General features: G+C 28.5%; 1 protein-coding gene across 2 annotated transcripts in view; it reads left to right on the plus strand.

Moving 5' to 3' along the window:
* Nucleotides 1-3,316: 3,316 nt before the first annotated feature.
* Nucleotides 3,317-22,261, plus strand: part of LOC136081007 (uncharacterized) — a 53,020-nt gene continuing 34,075 nt past the window's right edge. For both annotated transcript variants that reach the window (XR_010638806.1, XM_065798350.1), the window contains exon 1: nucleotides 3,317-3,401. Coding sequence is in view for 1 of the 2 variants with exons in the window: in XM_065798350.1 (XP_065654422.1) it covers nucleotides 3,386-3,401 (16 nt within the window). In the remaining variant the exon portion in view is untranslated. The remainder of the gene's footprint in view (nucleotides 3,402-22,261) is intronic.

Below are 22,261 nucleotides of genomic sequence, written 5' to 3' on the forward strand. Positions count from 1 at the left end.
TTTTAAATTCTGCAGATTTTTTTGTTGCTGTAATAAATCTCTATCATGCATAAATACTGTCTGAGTCCTAGCTCCCACTTATTCTTTTTTTTCCCACTTATTCTTTTTTTTATTATGATGCAATCTATATTTAATATCTAATGATAATTAATGCAGATCATATTATTAGATAATATTTAGAGATAGTATAATAAGATAATATAATCAGATAATATAATCAGAGATTTTTAATGCAGATCATAGACCGCAGTCAAGGATATATATATTACTATTAGTTGCATCTTTTCCATATTCACCATCAACAGACTCATTAAGTCAATACAGGGTGGTCATGGAAATAATGGAATTTTGTTTGGTCGTGGAAAAAGTCATGGAGTTTCTAAATTTTTATTGAAAGTGATGGAAAATTCATGGAACATTTTAAAATGATCTTTATTTTTTTCTGCTTGTGATATTTTTAGGATGCAAAGAAAAGTACTGGTATGTCTAGTCTAAGTCCTTTTTGAAAAAGATATATTTGCAGTGTAAGTTATAGATTATTAGAGAAGTAAAAAAAAAAACGTTTTTTTCAGACATGATTTCAGAACTTTCTACCAAATGCTTAGTGCATGGCAAGTACTGAATAATTTACTGGTTAGTGGTTTATCATAAAAGTTTATGAAGAGTCATGGAAAAGTCATGGAATTTCATTTTCAAATTTGAGTGGCCACCCTGCAATAAATAATTATGTAATCATAATTTTGATGTTGGGGTTTATTCAGCAACCAGTTTTATCTCTTTAGAAGATGGTTAATTTGCACCTATATTTGTTGAGCACCTCAAATACACTCATCTTTAGTGCATAACCATTTAGTGGATATTTTTAGTTAATAACTATTATATTTAGTAATATTAAAAATTTAATCTAGAGCATCATAATTCTACCATAATTTTACCATTTGGCAAATTTTTTTTTACTATTTGACAAATTAATTTTAAATATTCTTCTTATCTTTATTCTTTTATTACCTGATCGAACCAAAAATCTAAAATAAAATGAAAAAATTTTTCCCTATATATATATGTATATATATATATATATATATATATATATATATATATATATATATATATATATATATATATATATATATATATATATATATATATATAATTTGAAATTTGTGTGAAGTATTTGTATGAATTAATAGTATAATATTTAAAAGTATAAATGCAAAAATTTTATAATTTATTATATATTAGTATTATTATTAGATCATTATTATTATTATTGTTATTATTAACTTTAGTCTCAAAAACAAAGTTAGATATTGTTTTTACAATTTTAGGGATAAGGGTTCTGTTATAACCAAAAACTAGCAATAGAACTTAAATATTCAGGAGATTAAGTATATTTTAATAAAATTGATAACTGAAATTTCATTCTTTAAAACTTCATATCATATTATGACAATTTTTTCTTAGCCTGAAACATTTTAGCGTTTTAGTCCTAAATATAAATATAAATGTGGTTAATTTAGTAATTAATAAAGAGAATGCAGCTTATAAATCAGATAAGTTTACTCACATGCACAAATAAACAAGATATCAACCCTGAAAACATTTTACCCAAAGGCTCTTAGAGTTATGAGATTTTTTTCTTATTATCCAGTGATCCTAAGTAAGTACTTTAGTAGTTAGTACCAAGTAAATACTTTAGTGCAGGATTCTGATTCACGTTGTTTGAATATTTATGTTACAGAAATATAACGTATATTGCAAGTAAATAAGTTTACTTTATTCTTAGTTTTTGCATTTTTATTCTTCTTTTTTACATTTTTATTCTTTGATTTTTCTTTTTTATTCTTTGATTTTACATTTTTATTCTTAGTTTTTACATTTTTATTCTTATTTTTTATATTTTTAGTTTACAATAGTTCTAGTTGAATTATTTATTTTTAGTGAAAAAAATATTTAGCATTTTTATTCTTAGTTTTTGCATTTTTATTCTTAGTTTTTGCATTTTTATTCTTAGTTTTTACATTTTTATTCTTAGTTTTTACATTTTTATTCTTAGTTTTTACATTTTTATTCTTAATTTTTACATTTTTATTCTTAGTTTTTACATTTTTATTCTTAGTTTTTACATTTTTATTCTTTGTTTTTACATTTTTATTCTTAGTTTTTACAGTTTTATTCTTAGTTTTTATATTTTTAGTTTACAATAGTTCTAGTTGAATTATTTATTTTTAGTGAAAAAAATATTTAGCATTTTTATTCTTAGTTTTTGCATTTTTATTCTTAGTTTTTGCATTTTTATTCTTAGTTTTTACATTTTTATTCTTAGTTTTTACATTTTTATTCTTAGTTTTTACATTTTTATTCTTAATTTTTACATTTTTATTCTTAGTTTTTACATTTTTATTCTTAGTTTTTACATTTTTATTCTTTGTTTTTACATTTTTATTCTTAGTTTTTACAGTTTTATTCTTAGTTTTTATATTTTTAGTTTACAATAGTTCTAGTTGAATTATTTATTTTTAGTGAAAAAAATATTTAGCATAGATTATAAAAATATAGTGTTACAGAAATATAACGTATATTGCAAGTAAATAAGTTTACTTTATTCTTAGTTTTTGCATTTTTATTCTTAGTTTTTGCATTTTTATTCTTTGTTTTTACATTTTTATTCTTAGTTTTTATATTTTTAGTTTACAATAGTTCTAGTTGAATTATTTATTTTTAGTGAAAAAAATATTTAGCATAGATTATAAAAATATAGTGTTACAGAAATATAACGTATATTGCAAGTTAATAAGTTTACTTTATTCTTAGTTTTTGCATTTTTATTCTTAGTTTTTGCATTTTTATTCTTATTTTTTACATTTTTATTCTTAGTTTTTACATTTTTATTCTTAGTTTTTACATTTTTATTCTTTGTTTTTACATTTTAATTCTTAGTTTTTACATTTTTATTCTTAGTTTTTATATTTTTAGTTTACAATAGTTCTAGTTGAATTATTTATTTTTAGTGAAAAAAATATTTAGCATAGATTATAAAAATATAGTGTTACAGAAATATAACGTATATTGCAAGTAAATAAGTTTACTTTATTCTTAGTTTTTGCATTTTTATTCTTAGTTTTTGCATTTTTATTCTTAGTTTTTGCATTTTTATTCTTAGTTTTTACATTTTTATTTTTAGTTTTTATATTTTTATTCTTAGTTTTGACATTTTTATTCTTAGTTTTTACATTTTTATTCTTTGTTTTTACATTTTTATTCTTAGTTTTTATATTTTTAGTTTACTATAGTTCTAGTTGAATTATTTATTTTTAGTGAAAAAAATATCTAGCATAGATTATAAAAATATAGTGGTGTTTATGAAAAATGTTTCAGTTGAACGATGAAAGAATTTAGAGGTATTGACTTGAGCATGATTTTTTTTTTCTCTTATTCTAATATGTTTTGCAAAAGTTCCGTACTTTTAGTACTTGTAGTACATAAGAACATGTACTTCTGTACATGCTCTTATTTCACCATGTATTGGTAGAAACAAATCTTATTTGAAATATTTCTGCTAACACGTGAAGAAATTTTTTATTTCAAATTTTTAAACCAACATTTAAGTTCGTTACTAATAGGTTCTAATATTCTTACATGCTTTTTTAAAAAATAATTAAAGGCTCGTTTTCAAAAAGGTTGAAATAAAACGGTTTTTTAATTGAAAGTAATTGAAATCTAATATTTCGTGTTTATAGTTGTGGGTTTCAGCCCAAATTTTGAACGAATTTATTTTTGACGTTTTCGGCCCTAATTTCGGTTATGTAACTTATACATTACTTAAGAAAAAAAAAATTTTAATTTAAAAAAAATTTTATTACAAATTTAAAAGTGACATATTTATCAAACATAAAAGTATATATTTTTTGCTTAATTTTCTACTTTTAGACTTAACAACGTTGCATTATGTTTTACCAACACATGTTCATTTTAAACAAATCCTATGTAAACTTAACTTTTTTATTTCAAATGAGATTGGGTAGAGTGACAATTTTTTTTCACATAAACTCTGATACACTGTCCTCCGTAACATTAGCACCCAAATTTAAAAAAAAAAAAATTTTCAACTTCAATTACTGAATACAGCAACTTTTCTAAAAAGACTCTTTAAAATTAAAAAAATGGATAATATATTGCATATAAAGAAAAAGATGTATACATAAGACTACTTGAAAATGAATAAAAGTGTTTTTTTGCTTTTAATTGTATTTTTATGTAAAAAGGGAGAGGAGGGGTGTCATTACAACTTTCGCCGACATAAAAAAAAAGGTCCTCGTTTTTTAAAATTTGCCGACTGACTGTATAAATTTACCGACTAACTTGTTTGAAGGGTCTACATTTGCTGATTGACTTGTCGAAAAGGGTCAAATTTGCCGACTCAATGAACGAAAAAATCATTGTGTATACTGCCAAGGCCGGCGCTATGGGGGTGGTGGTGACACCCCCTCCCTTTCCCATCACGTCGGCCTTGGCAGTAGACCACGCCAAGCATGTCTTTTCACGCCCTAACAAATTATACGTCACACCAAAAAGAACCTTTTGACAGCGCTAATGATATTCAAAAACTGAAATTTTCAGTGCAGCAAAAAATCTCTCTAAAGAACCGAAAAGCTAGAATTGAATTCGCAAATGCTCAGAGACTGGAATATACATGCTTGGTTAAGAGTATTGTGGAGCAATGAATCAAAGTTTAATTTGAAAGGTCCTGATGGGTAAACATTTAGATTTTAAATACACAAGAGGAACAGTCAAGTATGGCGGTGGAAAAATTGCAATAGTTTAAGGTTGTTGTTCTGGTTTTAGCGGAGTTGGACCTATTCATCCAATAAATGACATTATGTATCAATTTTTTATCGTAATATTCTCATAGAAAATATGGATCCTCATGCTGATAATAACACGCCGATACTTTAACAAGGCAACAACCCAAAACATACCTCTAAACTCGTTAAACAATGGTTTAAAACGAATCAAATTAAATAAATGAAAGTTTTTTTCACACCAAAAAGAACCTTTTGACTGCGCCATGCCCCCCCCTCCCTAAAAACCTCCAGTGGCGGGTTTTAGGGAGGGGGGGGCATGGCGCAGTAGCCACACCCCCCACCACCCTTTGAAGTTAAAAATTTTTTTTTTTGCATTCGGTTGCTGATATTTTAAAGGACAGTGTAAATACCTTAACTTCGACCAAGTTTTAACACGTCCTCACAAAAATTGTAAAGTTCTTATTTACGTTGATTTTCTTATTTTTAATATGTATCGACGGCAAACGCGACAGCTATTTTTAACACCCATCAACGCAAACGCAATTACTGCATTTTTTTGTGAAATCAGCTTAATTGCGGTAACTAGTTTTCTTACTTCCAAGACATCATTGTACAAATGCGTCATTTTGTTTTTTGTAATGATTTTAAATACATAAATATCCACACACAAAAAAATTAATGTAGGTGTATATATGGCCATATGAAGTACTTTTATGTTGCTCATGCACAGTTTGGTTTACTCGAGTTATATCGTTTGCGGATTAAGTTGTTGAAATATTGTTTTAACCAATACACGTATTTTTAAATCATGTTGAAAGATAAAAGCGATGAAAAAACTGAACCTTTGCCTAAAATAATTTTAATTCGTTATAAATAAAAAAATAAAATTGATAATAGCAAATACTTTAACAACTTTAAATAATTACAAATCCTTGGAAAATGTACTTATTACAAATGAAATGGAAAAAACCTTCAACAATCTCAAGACCTTAAAAAGGAAAGGCTGAGTCAATTTATATTATCAGATCCAAAATGAATTAGTATGATCAAATCCAGACACCGTTTAAGTTGTTGAATCTCCTTCTTATGTCTGGAATAATAATTCCGAAATGTGAGTCTGTTTAAGAAACAATACAGCAAGTTTAATAAAAGCATTTAAGGAACCAAACTGCACTTATGAATCTGCTGGATGCCTGAAGCATTCTTTACAACTAGTTATAAGTTTTCTTCTAAAAAAAGCAAACAAATCAAAAATAAAAAAGAAAGTTAGGTTTACATGAAGCTTATTCAAACCTTTGAAAGCAAAATGGAACTTTACATGCTAAATGATGAAAAGAATTTTTCTCTTAAAACCAACTCTAGCAGCAACACTTGTCAATAATGGAAAAAAAAAGTTTCATAAAAAATTTTATTTTATTTTAGGATGATCATAAGAATAACAATAAACTTTAGGCTCTTAAAGTTTTTTTTTTTAATGACTGTTTCTGTTGTCCAGAACGTAGCTCAATTGGAATGGAATTTGTAGCTTTTTAACGATAGTTTATTTTTAAAATGGTTTATAAAATGGACACTTTAATTTCCGTCCTTTTTTTTCATTTCAAACATCATCTTGACCAAAAATTATATTCTTCTATTTACTCGAAAATTTCGGGAAACGTTCCTAATAGTCTTCTCTAGAGTATGAGTGAAGCAGTTTTTTGTCTTGTACATTTTTATGACTGTTTTAAATGTAAAAAAAAAAAAAAAATCGAATAAAGATAAACTATAAACAAAACATTTAAAAAAATGAATCAAAATCTAGTTTTAGCTTCGTTCACTTAATTTTTTTGCTTATTCTCTAGTACAGTATGCGTAGAGAAAATTTGTTAAATTTTATTCAAAATGAACAAGGTCTTTCTTAAGTTATTACGTTTAAGGTTAGCTATGATTTTTTAGCAAAATGTACTAGTTTTTGCTGATTATGCCAAAAAAAAAAATTAAAAAAAATTTTGACAATATATATTTTTTTAGTTATTTGATGTAATTAATAGTTTGTTGCAAAATCAATAAAGTTAATTTTTTTCATAAAAAATTTGTTTTGGTGATGAAACCTTAACTAAATAATTGTTAAAATATTTGATTTGTTTAACGATGCGTCAAAAACACCTTCTGAAAATGATTTACCAGTAGCTGCATTCATCCATGTATTACCTGCATTCAGCCCTGGATTATCTGAATTACCTAATAAGCAAAGTAAGCTTTAGTTTACCAAACTAAGCATAAAGAGGGAATTTTTTTTGTTTTTTACTATTTTTATTTACACCAAGTTGGTTAAAGTCTTATATATTATTAAATATTAAATACTGCTTTAAACTTTACCATTCAATTCAGGGTATAATGCAAATTATGTAAGGTTTCGTCTAAATCAGGATCTTAAAAGAACTGTTGTCAGAAAACTGTCTATTATTAGTTTTGACCTTGACCGCCAAGTTTTTAATGTAATTATCAAAATTGAAATTCAATTAAATGTAGGAAAAAAAATAAAGCGAAGTTAACCAAGTGGCTTAGATAGTATAAAAAACTAAATAGAACAGTTAAAAAAACAAAACAAGGTTTTAGAAAAAAAAAGGCTTTCTACATATTTTGACCACTTTTCTAGCTATATGTGGATAACATGCCAATACAAACGTTTTTCTTTTGTAGCAAATAAATCAGACACCCAAATTCAACTTCTTTGTAGGAATCAAAGTGCCGCTCTGCCAATGCATTTCCTATCAATGAAAATAAATGGTAGTCAATAGGGTAAAGTCTGGTGAATACGGCGAATGGTGAATGGAGTAGCATATCGGTACACCTGATAAACAATACCATAGAGTATAAGATAAGTTTATTAGATTATAAAATATACTTGAGCATGTTTTTAGACTTCCAAGACCCCAGATCCTGCTAGGGGGCTTGCAGCGCGCCCCTAGACCCCTAACTGAAAAGGGGAGAAGCTCTTAAGCCACTTCCTGCCCTTAAAACTCCCTCCCTGGCAGGAAAACCTCTTGCGGCTTTTTCATGGATTTATCGTTAAAAGCCTCACCTCCCTCCCATGAAATTTCTAATAGCTTATATGCTTAGGGCAGCACAGTACCTCCGGCCCTAGCTGCATTACCATTGTTACAACAATTTTGGCTTTCCTTGACATCAAACTTAATGATGAAGAATCACAAAAATTAAAAGAGTGTCTTGAGTTGAAAATGAAAAGTATATTTGCTGAAATGAAATTGACTAATCATTACTCTCATGAAACTCTTCTAGATTTAAGTTACAAGAAGTACTTTTTCACGTCTCCAGCCAGGAAGGAAAAATAAGCATTGAATAGAACCCGGTAGGAAATGAGCGAGCGAACAGCTAGCTTAATAGCGATTCTTGAGCGATTTATTTTTCTTACATTTTAGTTAAAAAAAAAATTTTTTTGTTTTCTTTTTTTGTTTTTTAATATTTAGCTACATATTTTTTTTGTTTTTGTTTTGTTCTTTATTACAATGTTTAAGATACAAATATACAAGAGAAAAATACAAGTGAAAGAACGCGGATACTCAAAGAAGACCATTAGGTCTTGTCACAGAGAACCTCTAATGAAGAACTTAAAACTTAAAATTTATACAAAGTATAAAAATCGTTATACAAATGATTTAAATCGTTAAGATTAAAAAATCCTTTTACAACTAGAAAATATAAATAAACAAAAAATATACAATAATTCAATAAATAAAAAGAAAGCGGACACTCGCAGAAGACCATCAAGTCTTCATCTAGAACCGCTCGTAAATTTAAAAATCTCATAAAAATCAAATGCATACATACGTGGTCAAGTCTATAAAGCACGAGAAAAATTTAAGTGTATTCAAATACATATGCAGTTACATCACTGCATAAAAAATAAAAAATTTAAATTATTCAATGTTTAAAAATACAAAAATATATCATCAATAGACAAAATGATTTCCTTAGGCTTTTTTTTTAATGAGAGATAACTCCATTCCAAAGAAAAATCAAAATGTTTTAAAACTATTTTATTCCAAATAGGAAGCTTCACGAAATAAAATGCTGGATTTTCCAAAATTAGTTTGAAAAAACGGTTGACAAATTAAATTATCATTTTTTAAGTTGTATTTATTTTTATCTTTTAAGGTATATAAATTATGGAAAGAAACTGGGTTGGAGTTTTACATTTGTACATAAAACAAAGGATATTAAAAACATTTAGCTGATATATATGAAGAATTTTCATATCAAATAAGAGAGGCTTGGCACGAGTAATTCTATCTTTAAAATTAATAAGACGAGCAACATGCTTTTGTTGACGATAAAGAGGCCTAAGTTTGGATTTATTAGCACTAGACCAAACAATATTTGCATAGTTTAAATGACAATGGATATAGGAGTAATATAATTAAGTTAAATTACGTTTATTTAAAGCACTTCTACCTTTATACAATATTCCTATACTATTTGCAACTATTACACAAGAATTCTATGTGATATTTGCAATAAAGGTTTTTATTGATATAGATACCCAAAAAGTTGTATTAACTACTCTTTTTATTAGAATTTTGTCAATAAAAAGTAATGGTAAACAATAAGTGAAAGCTTGTTTATTTTAAACCATTTAGAAGTTTTTTTTAATTCGATATTCATATTTTGAAATGTTTTATGTAGAAACTCTTAGGTGCTTAATACACGAGGAGACGGGGGTGCAAATTGAGGACGTTTTTTACTTGTTATCATCAAAAAAACAATATCACAAAATTAAAAAAAAAAAAAAAATTAAAAAAAATATATATCAGTCATTAATAAGAATAAATCTTTAAGTGTAATAAGGCTTTAAAAATCGTTGGCGTTGAAAAAATTTCGATTTGTCAGAATTAATTTCTCATCGTAATATGAAACTAATGTGACCATATTTAATTCTAATGAAGTATATTGAAACAGCTGTAAAAAAAAATGTGCATTTGACCGCAAGCCACACTCTGGGCTATACCCCCCTCTCTCTCTCCACAGTGACAGATCCAGCAAATCTTGGTAGGAGGGGGAGGGGATGTTGAAATATTTTAATGTTTTGTATCACATTTGCGTCTCCTAAAAAAAAAGATTCTTTTCCCAGCCCGCATTGGTCCTGAAGAGACGTTCATAAGACGTCTTTTTGGAACCGAATGCCGGCTGCGCCATTTCTAAGATACTTTATGACTTTCAGATTCTGGTAGGGGTGGGGAGTGGGGATGCATACCCTTATCCCCCCTGGATCCGTCACTGCCCCACCCTTCCTTGTGTTACGTACCCGAGAATAGTTAAATAAAATATAGTTTCGCAATATTTATTTTTCAAGAAACAAATTTGTAGGTCGCTTTCACACCTACCATTTATATACTGATCTCTTTGTAGTCTACTTATTTAATAGGTAAATGGTAGAAAATAATGGTAGTGTTTTCGATTCTCAAATGTATCAAGCCACTTCTTCTTGTTTATCGTACTGTGTAGCGTAGTTATTTTAAAACTAAATGGAAAAAAAAAAGCAAATTAAAGTGTATATATTTACAACCAACATTAACACAACGTAACTAATGTCAATTTAGTTCTCTAAAACACCCAAATACGTCATAAATCTAAAACAAAAAAAGTATAGAAATTATATATAAAAATAAAAGTACATTGCAGGATATTGATATACTTGTTCTTGGTAACCTGTTGTGATACAACAACACCAGTTGTTGGCAGTGGCGTCGCTAGGGGGTGCAGTCCGCACCGGGTAACACCATCAGAGGGGTGACACTAAAATTAATAAGAAACAAATACACTAGAGTTTTTTTTCTAAAGTTTCTTTTATATATGTATATATATATATACATATATATAAATATATATATATATATATATATATATATATATATATATATATATATATATATATATATATAAATAAATATATATATATATATAAATATATATATATATATATATATATATATATATATATATATATAGAGAGAGAGAGAGAGAGGACTTTTTTTAGTTTTTAGCCAAGAGGGGTGACGCTAAAAGTTTACCGTTCCAGGTGACACCCACCTCAGCGATGCCATTCGCTGTTGGTGTTGTTAAATAGCGTAATACAGCATCAAAGAGATCACAACTTTAAAGAACTCATAGCTTCTGTTAGAATATCAGTTTCCATTAAAAAAATTTGAAGAATATTTATTGCTAATAAAGTCGATGATTAAATATCTATCCATTAAATTATGTGATAGTGAATAAAGTTAATTAAAACAAAACAAAAAAACAACTTATATCACAAAATTAGAAAACAGATAAACTTTATGATGGGATCTTTTTGCAATGGTTTCAAAATATTTGTTAAAAAGCAGTTATGTTTAAAAGTGCATAGCTATTTTTACTTCACACTAGTGAAGAAAAAAAACAAGTTGTGTAATAAAAAAATGTAACAATTTGCTATTTTTATGAATATTTAATAGCAAAATGTTGTCTTGGCTTTTAGTGAATGATTAGAAGCAGTGAGTTCCAGTAATGAAACTAAGTAATTTCTATTTATTATTTTTTTATGATTAAAAACCATAAATTAGGAGTTAGTTGACTATATTTATTTACTCTCCAAACTTTTAGCATGTAGTCTGAAATTCGTGATATGACTTCTGTTGTATTAAACAATCTTTCTGATATAAAATCAACATTAATGAACCTGTAAATAGAACTCAAGAAATTAATAATATACTGAGAAAAAATTTACAATATCTTATCGAATATATTTTTTAAAGATTGCCAACACTTTGCTTCAATTTTACTGTGCTGCAGTGTTTTGTTAGATGATACTCAGACTTATGCTAATACTATATGTAAGAAGTATTGTGGAATACGAACTAAAAATTATACTTTACTTTCTCTTTATAAACAAGTTTGCAATGATCCAGAATCAAATGAAGTTTGTAAGAATTTGCTGAACCACTAACTAACATTGTTTGTAAAAGTTCGTTCATTTTTTTATGCCAAAAACATAACTAAAATGAGAAAGACAACTAGCTAGACCTGTGCGATCTGAAATTATCAAAACAAATTAAAAAAGTTGATTTATAAGTTTTTTGTGCATAAAAGGTTATTTTCATAGTCGCATTTTTAAAACATTAATGGTATAACAACTACTTAAACTTTTACAGTTAGAGCAAAAAAAAAATCAGAGTTAGGATCAGTTACGTATTTGTATTCATATTTTGTAATGATATACAGTATGCTACTGCATATTGTTTCTTTTGTATCATTTATATTAAAAGTAAAAATATCTGAAATCTCTATACAATTCTGGTTATTTTGAGTGGCCAAAAAAAATTTTTTTAAATGATATAGTTTTTATTTATAAAATTTTATGGTTTTTATTTATAAAATTATTTATGAAATTTTTTAAATGATATATGGATATATTAAGGTTCAGCAAGTAATCAAGGTAAGTACCACTACATCGACTAAGGGTTTGAGTTAGGGCAAAAATTGTTTTTTTAAAGAGAAAACCATATGGATAATAAATCAGATAATAAGTCAGTTGGCAAGTGTATATCTATATACACTATAGTATATCTATATGTACTACCTTGCGGACAAAAAAAAAAGAGAGTTTTTTAAGTTTTATTTTCAAAATAACAAATGAATAATAAAATTGTTCAATAGAAAATAAAGAGTAAAGCTTAATTTTTAAAATAATATATCGATCAATATCCAGTCACGTGTCCTTGGACTTTTTTCTTTGTTAATTCACTTTTTTTTTTGTTAATTCACCTCCCCAAGGCCCAGAAGGCCACTACAGACGAGGAGGCTACTTAATTGTGGTTATAACCCTCTCTCAACTCTATAACTCCGAAACACGAAACTTGACGAACAGGCCGCTGCGCGGAGAAACAAGTTGAGCGCGGTACTACCAGGGACGTGGTGGGGATCGAACTCGGAACCTCTAGCTTATGAAGCGAGTGCTCTACCACTACACCACTACCGCTTCTATGCATTTTTGAACACGACGGTTCATACTATCAATTAATGACTTCAAATAATCCAAAGAAAGTCCGTTCCAAACTTCTTGAATTGCAACCTCTAAATCATCTGAATTTTTTGGTTTTTTCTTTTCTATTGCTTTTTACATTAACCCCCACACATTTTCAATGGGGTTTAGATCTGGAGAATTTGCGGGCAAAGAAGAAACTTTCCATTTATGTTCTGTAAACCACTCAGAGACTGATTTTGAAGTGTGGCACGTTGCCCCATCCTGTTGAAATGTAAAACTCCTTGGAAAAGATTTTTTAGAGTTGGCACGGCTTCAGAAAGTATTTCTTTGTATTTTTCACTATTCACAGTGCCCTTGATTATAAGAAATGATGTTTTACCTTTGGAACTAATCGCCCTAAAACTATGAGACTCTGTTTGAACTTTGGTTTGCCAATTCTCGGTCGTTTCTTTGTCCATCGACCTTCTCAAGCTCGAAATAACTCGAAACGGCTCTCGTCGCTAAATACCCATTGATTCCATCTTGTTCTTAGGTGTTCTTTACACCATTTTACCCTATTTTCTTGTTGAGCAGAAGTCAATAGTGGTTGATTTTTGGGAACGAAACTGAAGTACCCACTTCGGTTAAGATAACGAGTAATGGTTCTGGGAGCAACCTTGGGACTGCCTTTTTTGATTTATTCAATTTGAATAACTCGGGCGGATCGTGTGTCTTTTTGAGCAAATTGAATCAATCGTTGTTGGTCCTTTAAATTAAGTTTTCTTGGTCTACCACTTCCTTTCTCTCCAAGCTCATTCCTTCCCTCATTTTCTTTAAATATCTTGCAACTGTTGCCTTAGGTATTCCAGTTAATTTCATCAAAGACTTTAGGTCTTTATGACCCGCTTTAAAAAGATAGTCAAGTGTCAAGCTGACGACTTTATTTCTAAAATAAATATTTTTAGGTAAATCAGAAAAATAATGAACACATAGATTTTTTGATCAATATATATGCACCTGATAAATCAAACAATGGGTTTCATGAAATACAAAAATAGCCATTGAATGACTCGCCAAAAGTTGAAAAATACGAACAAAAGTTGAAAAATACGCGGTCTCATTTTTTTTGTTCGGAAGGTATATATGTATTTGTATATATAATGTATACAAGAAATTATATCTAAGCATAAATTTTTATTTTATTAAAAATGAAGAATCTTTTTTCGCTACCTTGATTGGTTAGGTTAGTGCAGTTTGGCAACCCTAAATCCAGAATTACGTTAAATCTTGTTGAGGTTAATCATAGTTACGAGAAAAATATTCTTATGACTAAATAGCGATAGTGTTACGCTTTCTTTTGATAATATATTTTTGGGAAACCAAAATTAGATTTAAATAATGTTAGGTAAAGGATTGCAGACAAGTTCATATAAGTGGGTTACCCAAAAGTATACAAGGAAGGGGAGTGTTAGTTTCTAGGTTGTTAAAAACTGATATAAATTTTTTTCTGACTACTGACAATTATAAAGGTTATTGTTTCCCTTTATATTTGCTTGTAAACAGTTATGGAAGAAAAGAAAAAGCCAGTAATAGTTATTCTAACTAAGTTAAAATTAAAAGTTTTAATTTAGTTTGTTTATGTTTTGGAGTTTCATATTGGATTGGGGTTTGTTTTGTTTTTTTGAAGAAAAAAAATGCACTAATTTTTATGTAAATACCATAATAAATGACAAATAATGTTTTTTTAAATTTTGCAGTTATAAAAATAACTTTTTTTCATTTGTTTATTTACTTATAAACAAATAAGGAAAGGTAGAGTTCAATGTTGGTCTTTAATTTGAATTGACGACTTTTATTTTTACTCTGATAAAATTTTAATGTTTTCATTACATTGAAAATTACCAGTAGTTGGACCAACTAAAAACTGTGACTTGATTGCATTAATATTAAAATTAATAGTTAAAATCTCTGATATCTTTTCTACAAATCTTTCAGGAATAACTAATTAAACACCATTTTGAAGTACAACTTCTTCGAATTAATTTGCAAATCTTTGTAAATTTGTAAAGAAATAAACATTGTTTATTTCAAGCATCAAAACTTCTTGTTGATCTATAGATTCTTTCTACAATTTAGCATTCTAGTGATTCAATCAACCAACAAAATTATCTACTGATTAATAAAATTTTCAAAATGGCTTCCTTTTTGTTATATTTTCAACGTTCTATAAAAATTTAAACAATCAAAAAACATATTCACCATAAAACAAATTTCTCTAGTTCAAGCTGCTTTTGGTAACAGTTAAATAAGATGATTCTGGTGGCATATTAAACAAAGTTCTGTAGATCCAGCTGTTTCTGTTTAAAATAAATTGTGTCAAATAAACAATTAAGAATTGTCCATTATCAATGCGTCTCCATAAATTTGTGAACAACCACAAATTGCATAATTTTCACGAGACATCAACAAAAAGCAATTTCAGTGAAAATACAAAAATAATTGGTAACATAACTGGCAAACGTTAACAGCAACAATTTTTCTGTGCAGGTTTGGAAGTCCGGAAACGAGAAATGGTTTTCTATATCTCTTTAAACTTTATTTCTTTTTTTTTAACAAAAAAATTTGAATTTTACGAGTTTAAAAAATCGGTATTATGTTATATTACAGAAATGTCGAAATGAGTAAAAGTTTTTTTGCTTTTAATGTTTTGAAATATTTATGTTTCGGGAAAGAGGGGAGAGTTGGTTTTGTAATAAACATTACGTACGTACGCAGGGTGAGTGGGTGCGTGTTGAACGCATACGGGTGCGTAGAAGAGGGCTTTAAATCAGTGGTTTTACTTCCTATGTACTTTAAAGATGCCCCTTCCTCACCCTTTCCTCCCATCTAATCACTAGTTTTTCTAGCTAGTGATACTCCTGGCCAAATTGCTTTCTTTATCTTAATCGAATATTGTTCGCTAGTTGCTAGCCGAATTAGCTTAATTTGATAATCGTACACTAAAAACAAATGGTCTCACAATCAAACCAATGGTCGAATTTATAGATTTCTCTCAGTTAATGACACAAAAACTTTTCCTCTTTAAAAATAAAATGAATCAAATCCAAAATGTTAGAGATTGGTGACAGGTCAGCACAATTACTTGATGAGTTACTTGATTTATAAGTATTACATAATGCTTTGAATTTTGGCAGAGCTATGAAAAAAATAATTTTTCATTAAAAATCTTATTGTCAAAGATTGCCACCTCACTTTACCACCAACATCAACAAAAGTTGAGAGACTCTTTCAACTGCTGGAGACATTTTGACAAATGAACTTTTGTGGAGAAAATTTTTGAATTGAAATAAGAAAATTTTTCAATTGACGTTCAGTATTAATAAAAAATTTAATAAATTTTCATCAAAATAAGTAATGGCTTCTTTTTGCGGGCGTTTTTGCAAAACAGTTCATCTTCAAATTTTAAGATCTATTAAATAGGTTAAATGTCACAAATTTAAATCATAAAGTCCATCAATAACATTGGAACTGATACAATTTTGAAATCGATTTAGTTAAAATATGGAAATAATTTTTTTTCCGAAATAAACTTTAGTAAAAATAATAAAGTAATTTTTATTCCCTTTTTCTTTTCTAAACATATCATTTAAATATTAATGGAACAAAATAATGAAGGCACTCCGACAACGGAACAATTTTTGTTCAGACTCCGATGATTAAGGAACCCCCTTAAGTTCTTGCTAAGAGTCTATACAATCTTTTTGAAGCTACAAAATTAAATCATGGAATCACAATGTCGTCATGAAATCGCAATGTCATGAAATCACAATGTCATCATAAAATCACAATGTGATTTTAGGATGACATTTAGATTTTGGAGCTTCAAAATTTCATTTTGTCCGAGGACCTGAGTCAGCTTAGAATGGCCCTGTAGGCAGGGTCGGACTGGCTTGAAAAAACGGCCCGAGAAATTTGGTCACGGCGGCCTACTTCATTGTATGTTGCATATATATATATATATATATATATATATATATATATATATATATATATATATATATATATATATATATATATATATATATATATACATATACATATATATATATATATATATATATATATATATATATAATATATATATATATATATATATATATATATATATATATATATATATATATAGATCTATAGTTTGTTGGCTTTGGGAAGAGCGGAAGGAAAAAAGTGATTCTTACGCCAACATATACGTCACTTTTAATTACTTTTAACTTTCGTCCAACATTTCCGTGTTGGACGAAAGTAAAAACCATTAATTTAATTACAAATTAATCGTTTTTTAAAAAAACCACAAAAACGCCAATTTAATTGACCAGAATGTTTTAAAAACATTGTGAATGTTTTTAACAATATAAACAATGTTTTTTTTTTATTTTTTTTAATAAAATGTTTTTATTTTTATTTTTTTTAATAAAATGTTTTTATTTTTATTTTTTTTACTGTAAATCATGCGCGGAGTGTTGCTACATCGACTATCTTATAGCCTGACTCGCAAGGGAGTGCTGCTACATCGACTGACAAATAGCCTGACTCGCAAGGGAGTGCTGCTACATCGACTGACAAATAGCCTGACTCGCAAGGGAGTGCTGCTATATTGACTGACAAATAGCCTGACCCGCAAGGGAGTGCTGCTACATCGACTAAGGGTTTGGTTGGGGCAGGCAGTCTATCATTATTAAAAAAAAAAAAATTCCGGTCTTGCATTTTAATTTTTACTTTTTGTCAACAAAATATCGAAAAAACTTTCGGACAACATCTAAGGGTTGTATATATATATATATATATATATATATATATATATATATATATATACATACATATATATATATATGATCGCCGAGAGCCTTCACGCCGCCCATGACAGCGACTATGATTAACGCTCTTATTTTTCTAAATTTACCTATGTTATATTAGTAAAGGACTTTTTATTTTTAGGCGCATTATTGTTTATTATTATTTAAAGTATAAAAAAAATATTTAAACTTCCCAGCCTAAATATTGATAAAAATAAATATTTCTAAAACACTGCTGTAACTTGGAGTCTAGAAATAGTAGACACAATCGCTATTCAATATTGACTAGTATATCAACTTTTTCATCATTTGACTAGTCGATGCCTAGACTTCAATTATTGCATCGTTATTAATTCTCGGAAGAAGGTCTTTTTCACTAAACATCAGCATGAAACTGTAAACTTGACTGGCTCATCAAATTTCTTAATCTGTTAAAAATATATTTCAATTTCGAAAATGACCTTTCACAAACAACTTGTAATGAGGATAATGTCAGCACAAGTTTGTAAGCCAGAAACAAATTTAAATACGCAAGACAATGCAAGTTAAACTTCTGGAGGACAAAGTAACAACAAACGATACATTTTTTGCAAGATTTGCATTTATTTCTGTGGCTGTCACTGTTTTCCATTTCTGGGATTGTAAAGACAGTTTCAGATTCTTCGGATTTATATTGTTGCATGTTGTCCGAGACGGAGTCAGATACTTCCGTGTCAAATATCAAATTATATTCATTTTCAAGAATTATTTCGAAACTTTCCCTATTCCTTGCAAAGTCCAATAATTCCGTTTGAAGCTGATCTTTTGTTACGCTAGCAAACTTTCTGAGCAACCCACTCAGATGCTGCAATGCGCCACTAGGCATTTTTTTCAAAATTTCTGCAAAATTTCTTAGATCTAAACAAGATCAATCAGCATATAGACTACCATGCTCTGAGAATCTCTGTTTTAAACTACTGATTCATTACTCCATTACCATGTTGTGAACATTGATACGAAATTTATCTTTTGCACTTTCAAGTAGTCGATTTGCTCTAATTCTTTTCTCTTTCAAAACAGTCTGAACTTCAATGTCGAGATTCCTTTTTCCAAGTTCACTGTTCGCAAGTTCTGAAAAATGTGTAGCTGCTTGAAAAATTGAATCAAAATTTCTATCTGCTTTGCTTAATTCATTAACACTGTCTTGAACCTTATTATAGGCTAGTAGTATATTTATTCCAGTTGTTTGCAAATATTCAGATAATGGCGTTGTGTGCTCCAATACTTTTAAATACAATTGTGTTGTAAAAATAAATTCAAAACTTGTAAATGAATCTAAAAGGGCTTTCGCTCTGTAACGGACGTCATTATTGAATTTGATTGATGTAGAAATATCATGAAATGATTGTAACATGTCAATGTACAAAAAATCAATAACTTGTGTTTCTTGATCGGAGATTTTGATGAAGAAATTTCCAAATACCTTAATAAGAGCTCTGTCTTTCCCCCACCAACGGGTTTCACCGATTACAGATATATATTTCAATTTGCTAAATTCATGCCAAACATTGAAGCGTAAATATGATTCCCGTAAAAATACTGCACATGTGTTCAAAACGCCAAATAAGGTAACAAATTCAACAGCGTTTTTAGTAACGTCACCCATTACCAAATTTAAAACATGTGTATAGCACCAAACATAAACCTGACCTGAGGAAACTGTATTTAACCAGATATTGAATCCATTGTATTGACCTTGCATATTAGAGGCTCCATCGGTTGCATTGCCAATACATTTACTTACATCAATGCCTACCTTTTCAAAAACACCACAAACCAAATCACACATTCCTTTTCCAGTTGTTGATGTGCAATTGACTATCGATATTACACGTTCATGTACAGATTCGGTTACATATCGGATCACAATAGAACACTGATCCTGTACATTAATATCTTGTGTGGTATCAATTTAACACTAAACATACCGGTTTCTCTAATCTCTTCCACCATCCTGCTTGTTAAAGATGTTGTTATTGCATCAATGACTTTATTAACAGTCGTTTTTGACAGAAAAGTGACCAAGTCGCCACGACCTCTTCTGTTGCCAACTGAATCATGCCGGGATTTGCTTTTTTGAACCACCTCTTTGATATGTGCTTCCAACAACGAATCAAATTTGCCAATTAGCAAAAGAATCTCTAAAAGATTGATCTACACTGTCATCAAGCAATGTGTACCCAGACTCTACTGCACCTCTGTAGCTAAGTCCACGCTTACCAATAATTTTTAAAGTTTCTATGATTCTTTCATTTCATTTTTATGAAAATTAAACGATTCTTTTTATCCTCTTCACCATGTTGGTGCGTATAAATACTTATAATACTTTTGGCATTAATTTTTAAAACATACGACTGTGCAGGCTGCATGGAGTGCACTTCTTTCATGTTCTGATATTCTTTGATAAATATGCTTGGAATTTGCAATGTTATATCTATTAATGAACGTTGATTGATCTGAAGGTTTGCTAAATACCAGACAAAAAGAACAAAATGACTTTTGTGTGTTTTCTTCAAAGGTCAGCCAATGACGAGGTTATTATTTCTGAAATAAACGCTCTGGTAATTAATTTTACCGTTTAGATCAAAATTGTTTTGCTTCGGATGATATTTAAAAAACGATTTCAAAATGTATGCTTGTGGTTTCAAAAAATAATAATAATTGTTTTGAGTTTCTTCACTTGGCTCGCATTGATTACTGTTCAATTTATATTGAGTGTCAGAGTTAGGATAAGAGATTGCATTGTCATCAAAACTATCTACCGTTTGAAATTTAGAACCATGTGCATCTGCCTCATTAGGTTATAATAATACCGCATCAGCGGCATTGCAAATTGGATGGAGATCAGTAATTATTTCTGTTGTTGCTACATCAGCCATATTGATATTAACAATAGAGTTAGTACTAAAAGATGTTGCAAACATGTTTGTTAACTTTTTACATTTCTGACCATCGTTCTCTAAACGTGTTTTCTTTCTTATTCGTTCTTTCTCAGCACCTCCTTTTCGTTTATTCAATTTTTATGGGGTAGAGTATGTATGCCAGAAATAAACTAAAATAATTTGAAATTTTATTTAAATTGTTTTACACACACAATAATTATTATATTATTTTAAAAGTAGGAAAAAAAATAATTCATTTTGTGTTAAGTATATGGCTTATCTCAAGCTTATGCGCAACATCTACTAAAATTCTGTTTTTCAGTTCATACAGATGCTGATTTAACAATGTGGAACCCATAGGATAAAGTTTCGATGGCGTCCCCAGCGCCCCTTCTTTTGCATTTAATCATAAAAATCAAGAAAAATATTTATAATACACAATATTAACATAAGTAAGCGACATTTTTTAGAATTACAGATGTCTTATAAAATTAAAACATAAAATTAAAACGTTAATTTAATAATAATAAGGTTAAACAATAATATAGTATTGTTAAACGTTGGTTATTTACAGAATAATGATAAATAGTATTCGAATTTCGAATACTAAACATTTGTATAACTATTAGACAAATAAATTTGGTTTGAAACCGTAAATTCAAAAGAAACTAAAGCTGTAGATGACTTTACTTTTTCTTTCTTATTTTCTTTTTCTTTTTTTTCTTTTTTTTTTTCTTGTGGCGCGTAGGACCTCGTATCTCCCATAGGCCTATAAGGTCATATAACCTATTTTAGCTTTTGCCTAAATCCGCCATTGAGTTCATATACTTGCCTAAACATTTTCGATGTGCAATCAACAAAATAAATAATACAACAAACATAAATAGTAACATAGTTTATAACAACAAAATATTATCAATAATACCAACCTGTGACTTTTCTGTCAGTAAACAATAACAAGTTTAAAAGCTACGTCTTTATAAAATAAAAAGTTTTTCATTTGTTAACTTATTTGGTTTGTTTACATTAGTGAGTTTAAGCATATAAGCGTTATCTCGAGGCAGTGGCAGGAATACAAAAGAATTTCTCGTAAATAATTAATAAGACTCAGGGAAATACCCTTTCTAACGCATCGCACTTAAAACGTACGCTAGAAATCTAATTTCTTACCACTGCTCAAAAAAGTACGCTACATGAATAATTAATGAATATAAAACTCAAATTTTTGTTTTGACACATTCGAGTGGAGTCGAAGTTCTCTGCATTTTATAAAAAAGATTTTCTAACCCTTTCGAGTACTCACAGATAAACGGTTATATGTCTTCATAATATCTGAAATTTCTTAAGCTTCTTTTAATTTATATATATCTACTTTTTGGAATCGAAACTCTGACCACGCTTCAGCATTAACTAGCTCATCTAATTCAAAATGTTTGTAATTTCAATGAGAGTAATCATTTTTAGATCTTTCAATATCGTATAATAAATCAAATTCTACGTCATCGATAATATTTCCATCTTATGCTATAAAAAGTGCGTCTCTCGTAACTCCTTAACATGTCATCATCTTTAAATTAAATGCAAAACTTGATGCAAATATTCTTGTAAGATCGTTTTAATTGTTTAAAGCACAGATATTTTTTGGAAATAATTTTAACTTAAAAATAAGTTATGAATAAT

This window comes from Hydra vulgaris, chromosome 06 (assembly GCF_038396675.1).
Source record: "Hydra vulgaris chromosome 06, alternate assembly HydraT2T_AEP".
NCBI lineage: Eukaryota > Metazoa > Cnidaria > Hydrozoa > Anthoathecata > Hydridae > Hydra > Hydra vulgaris.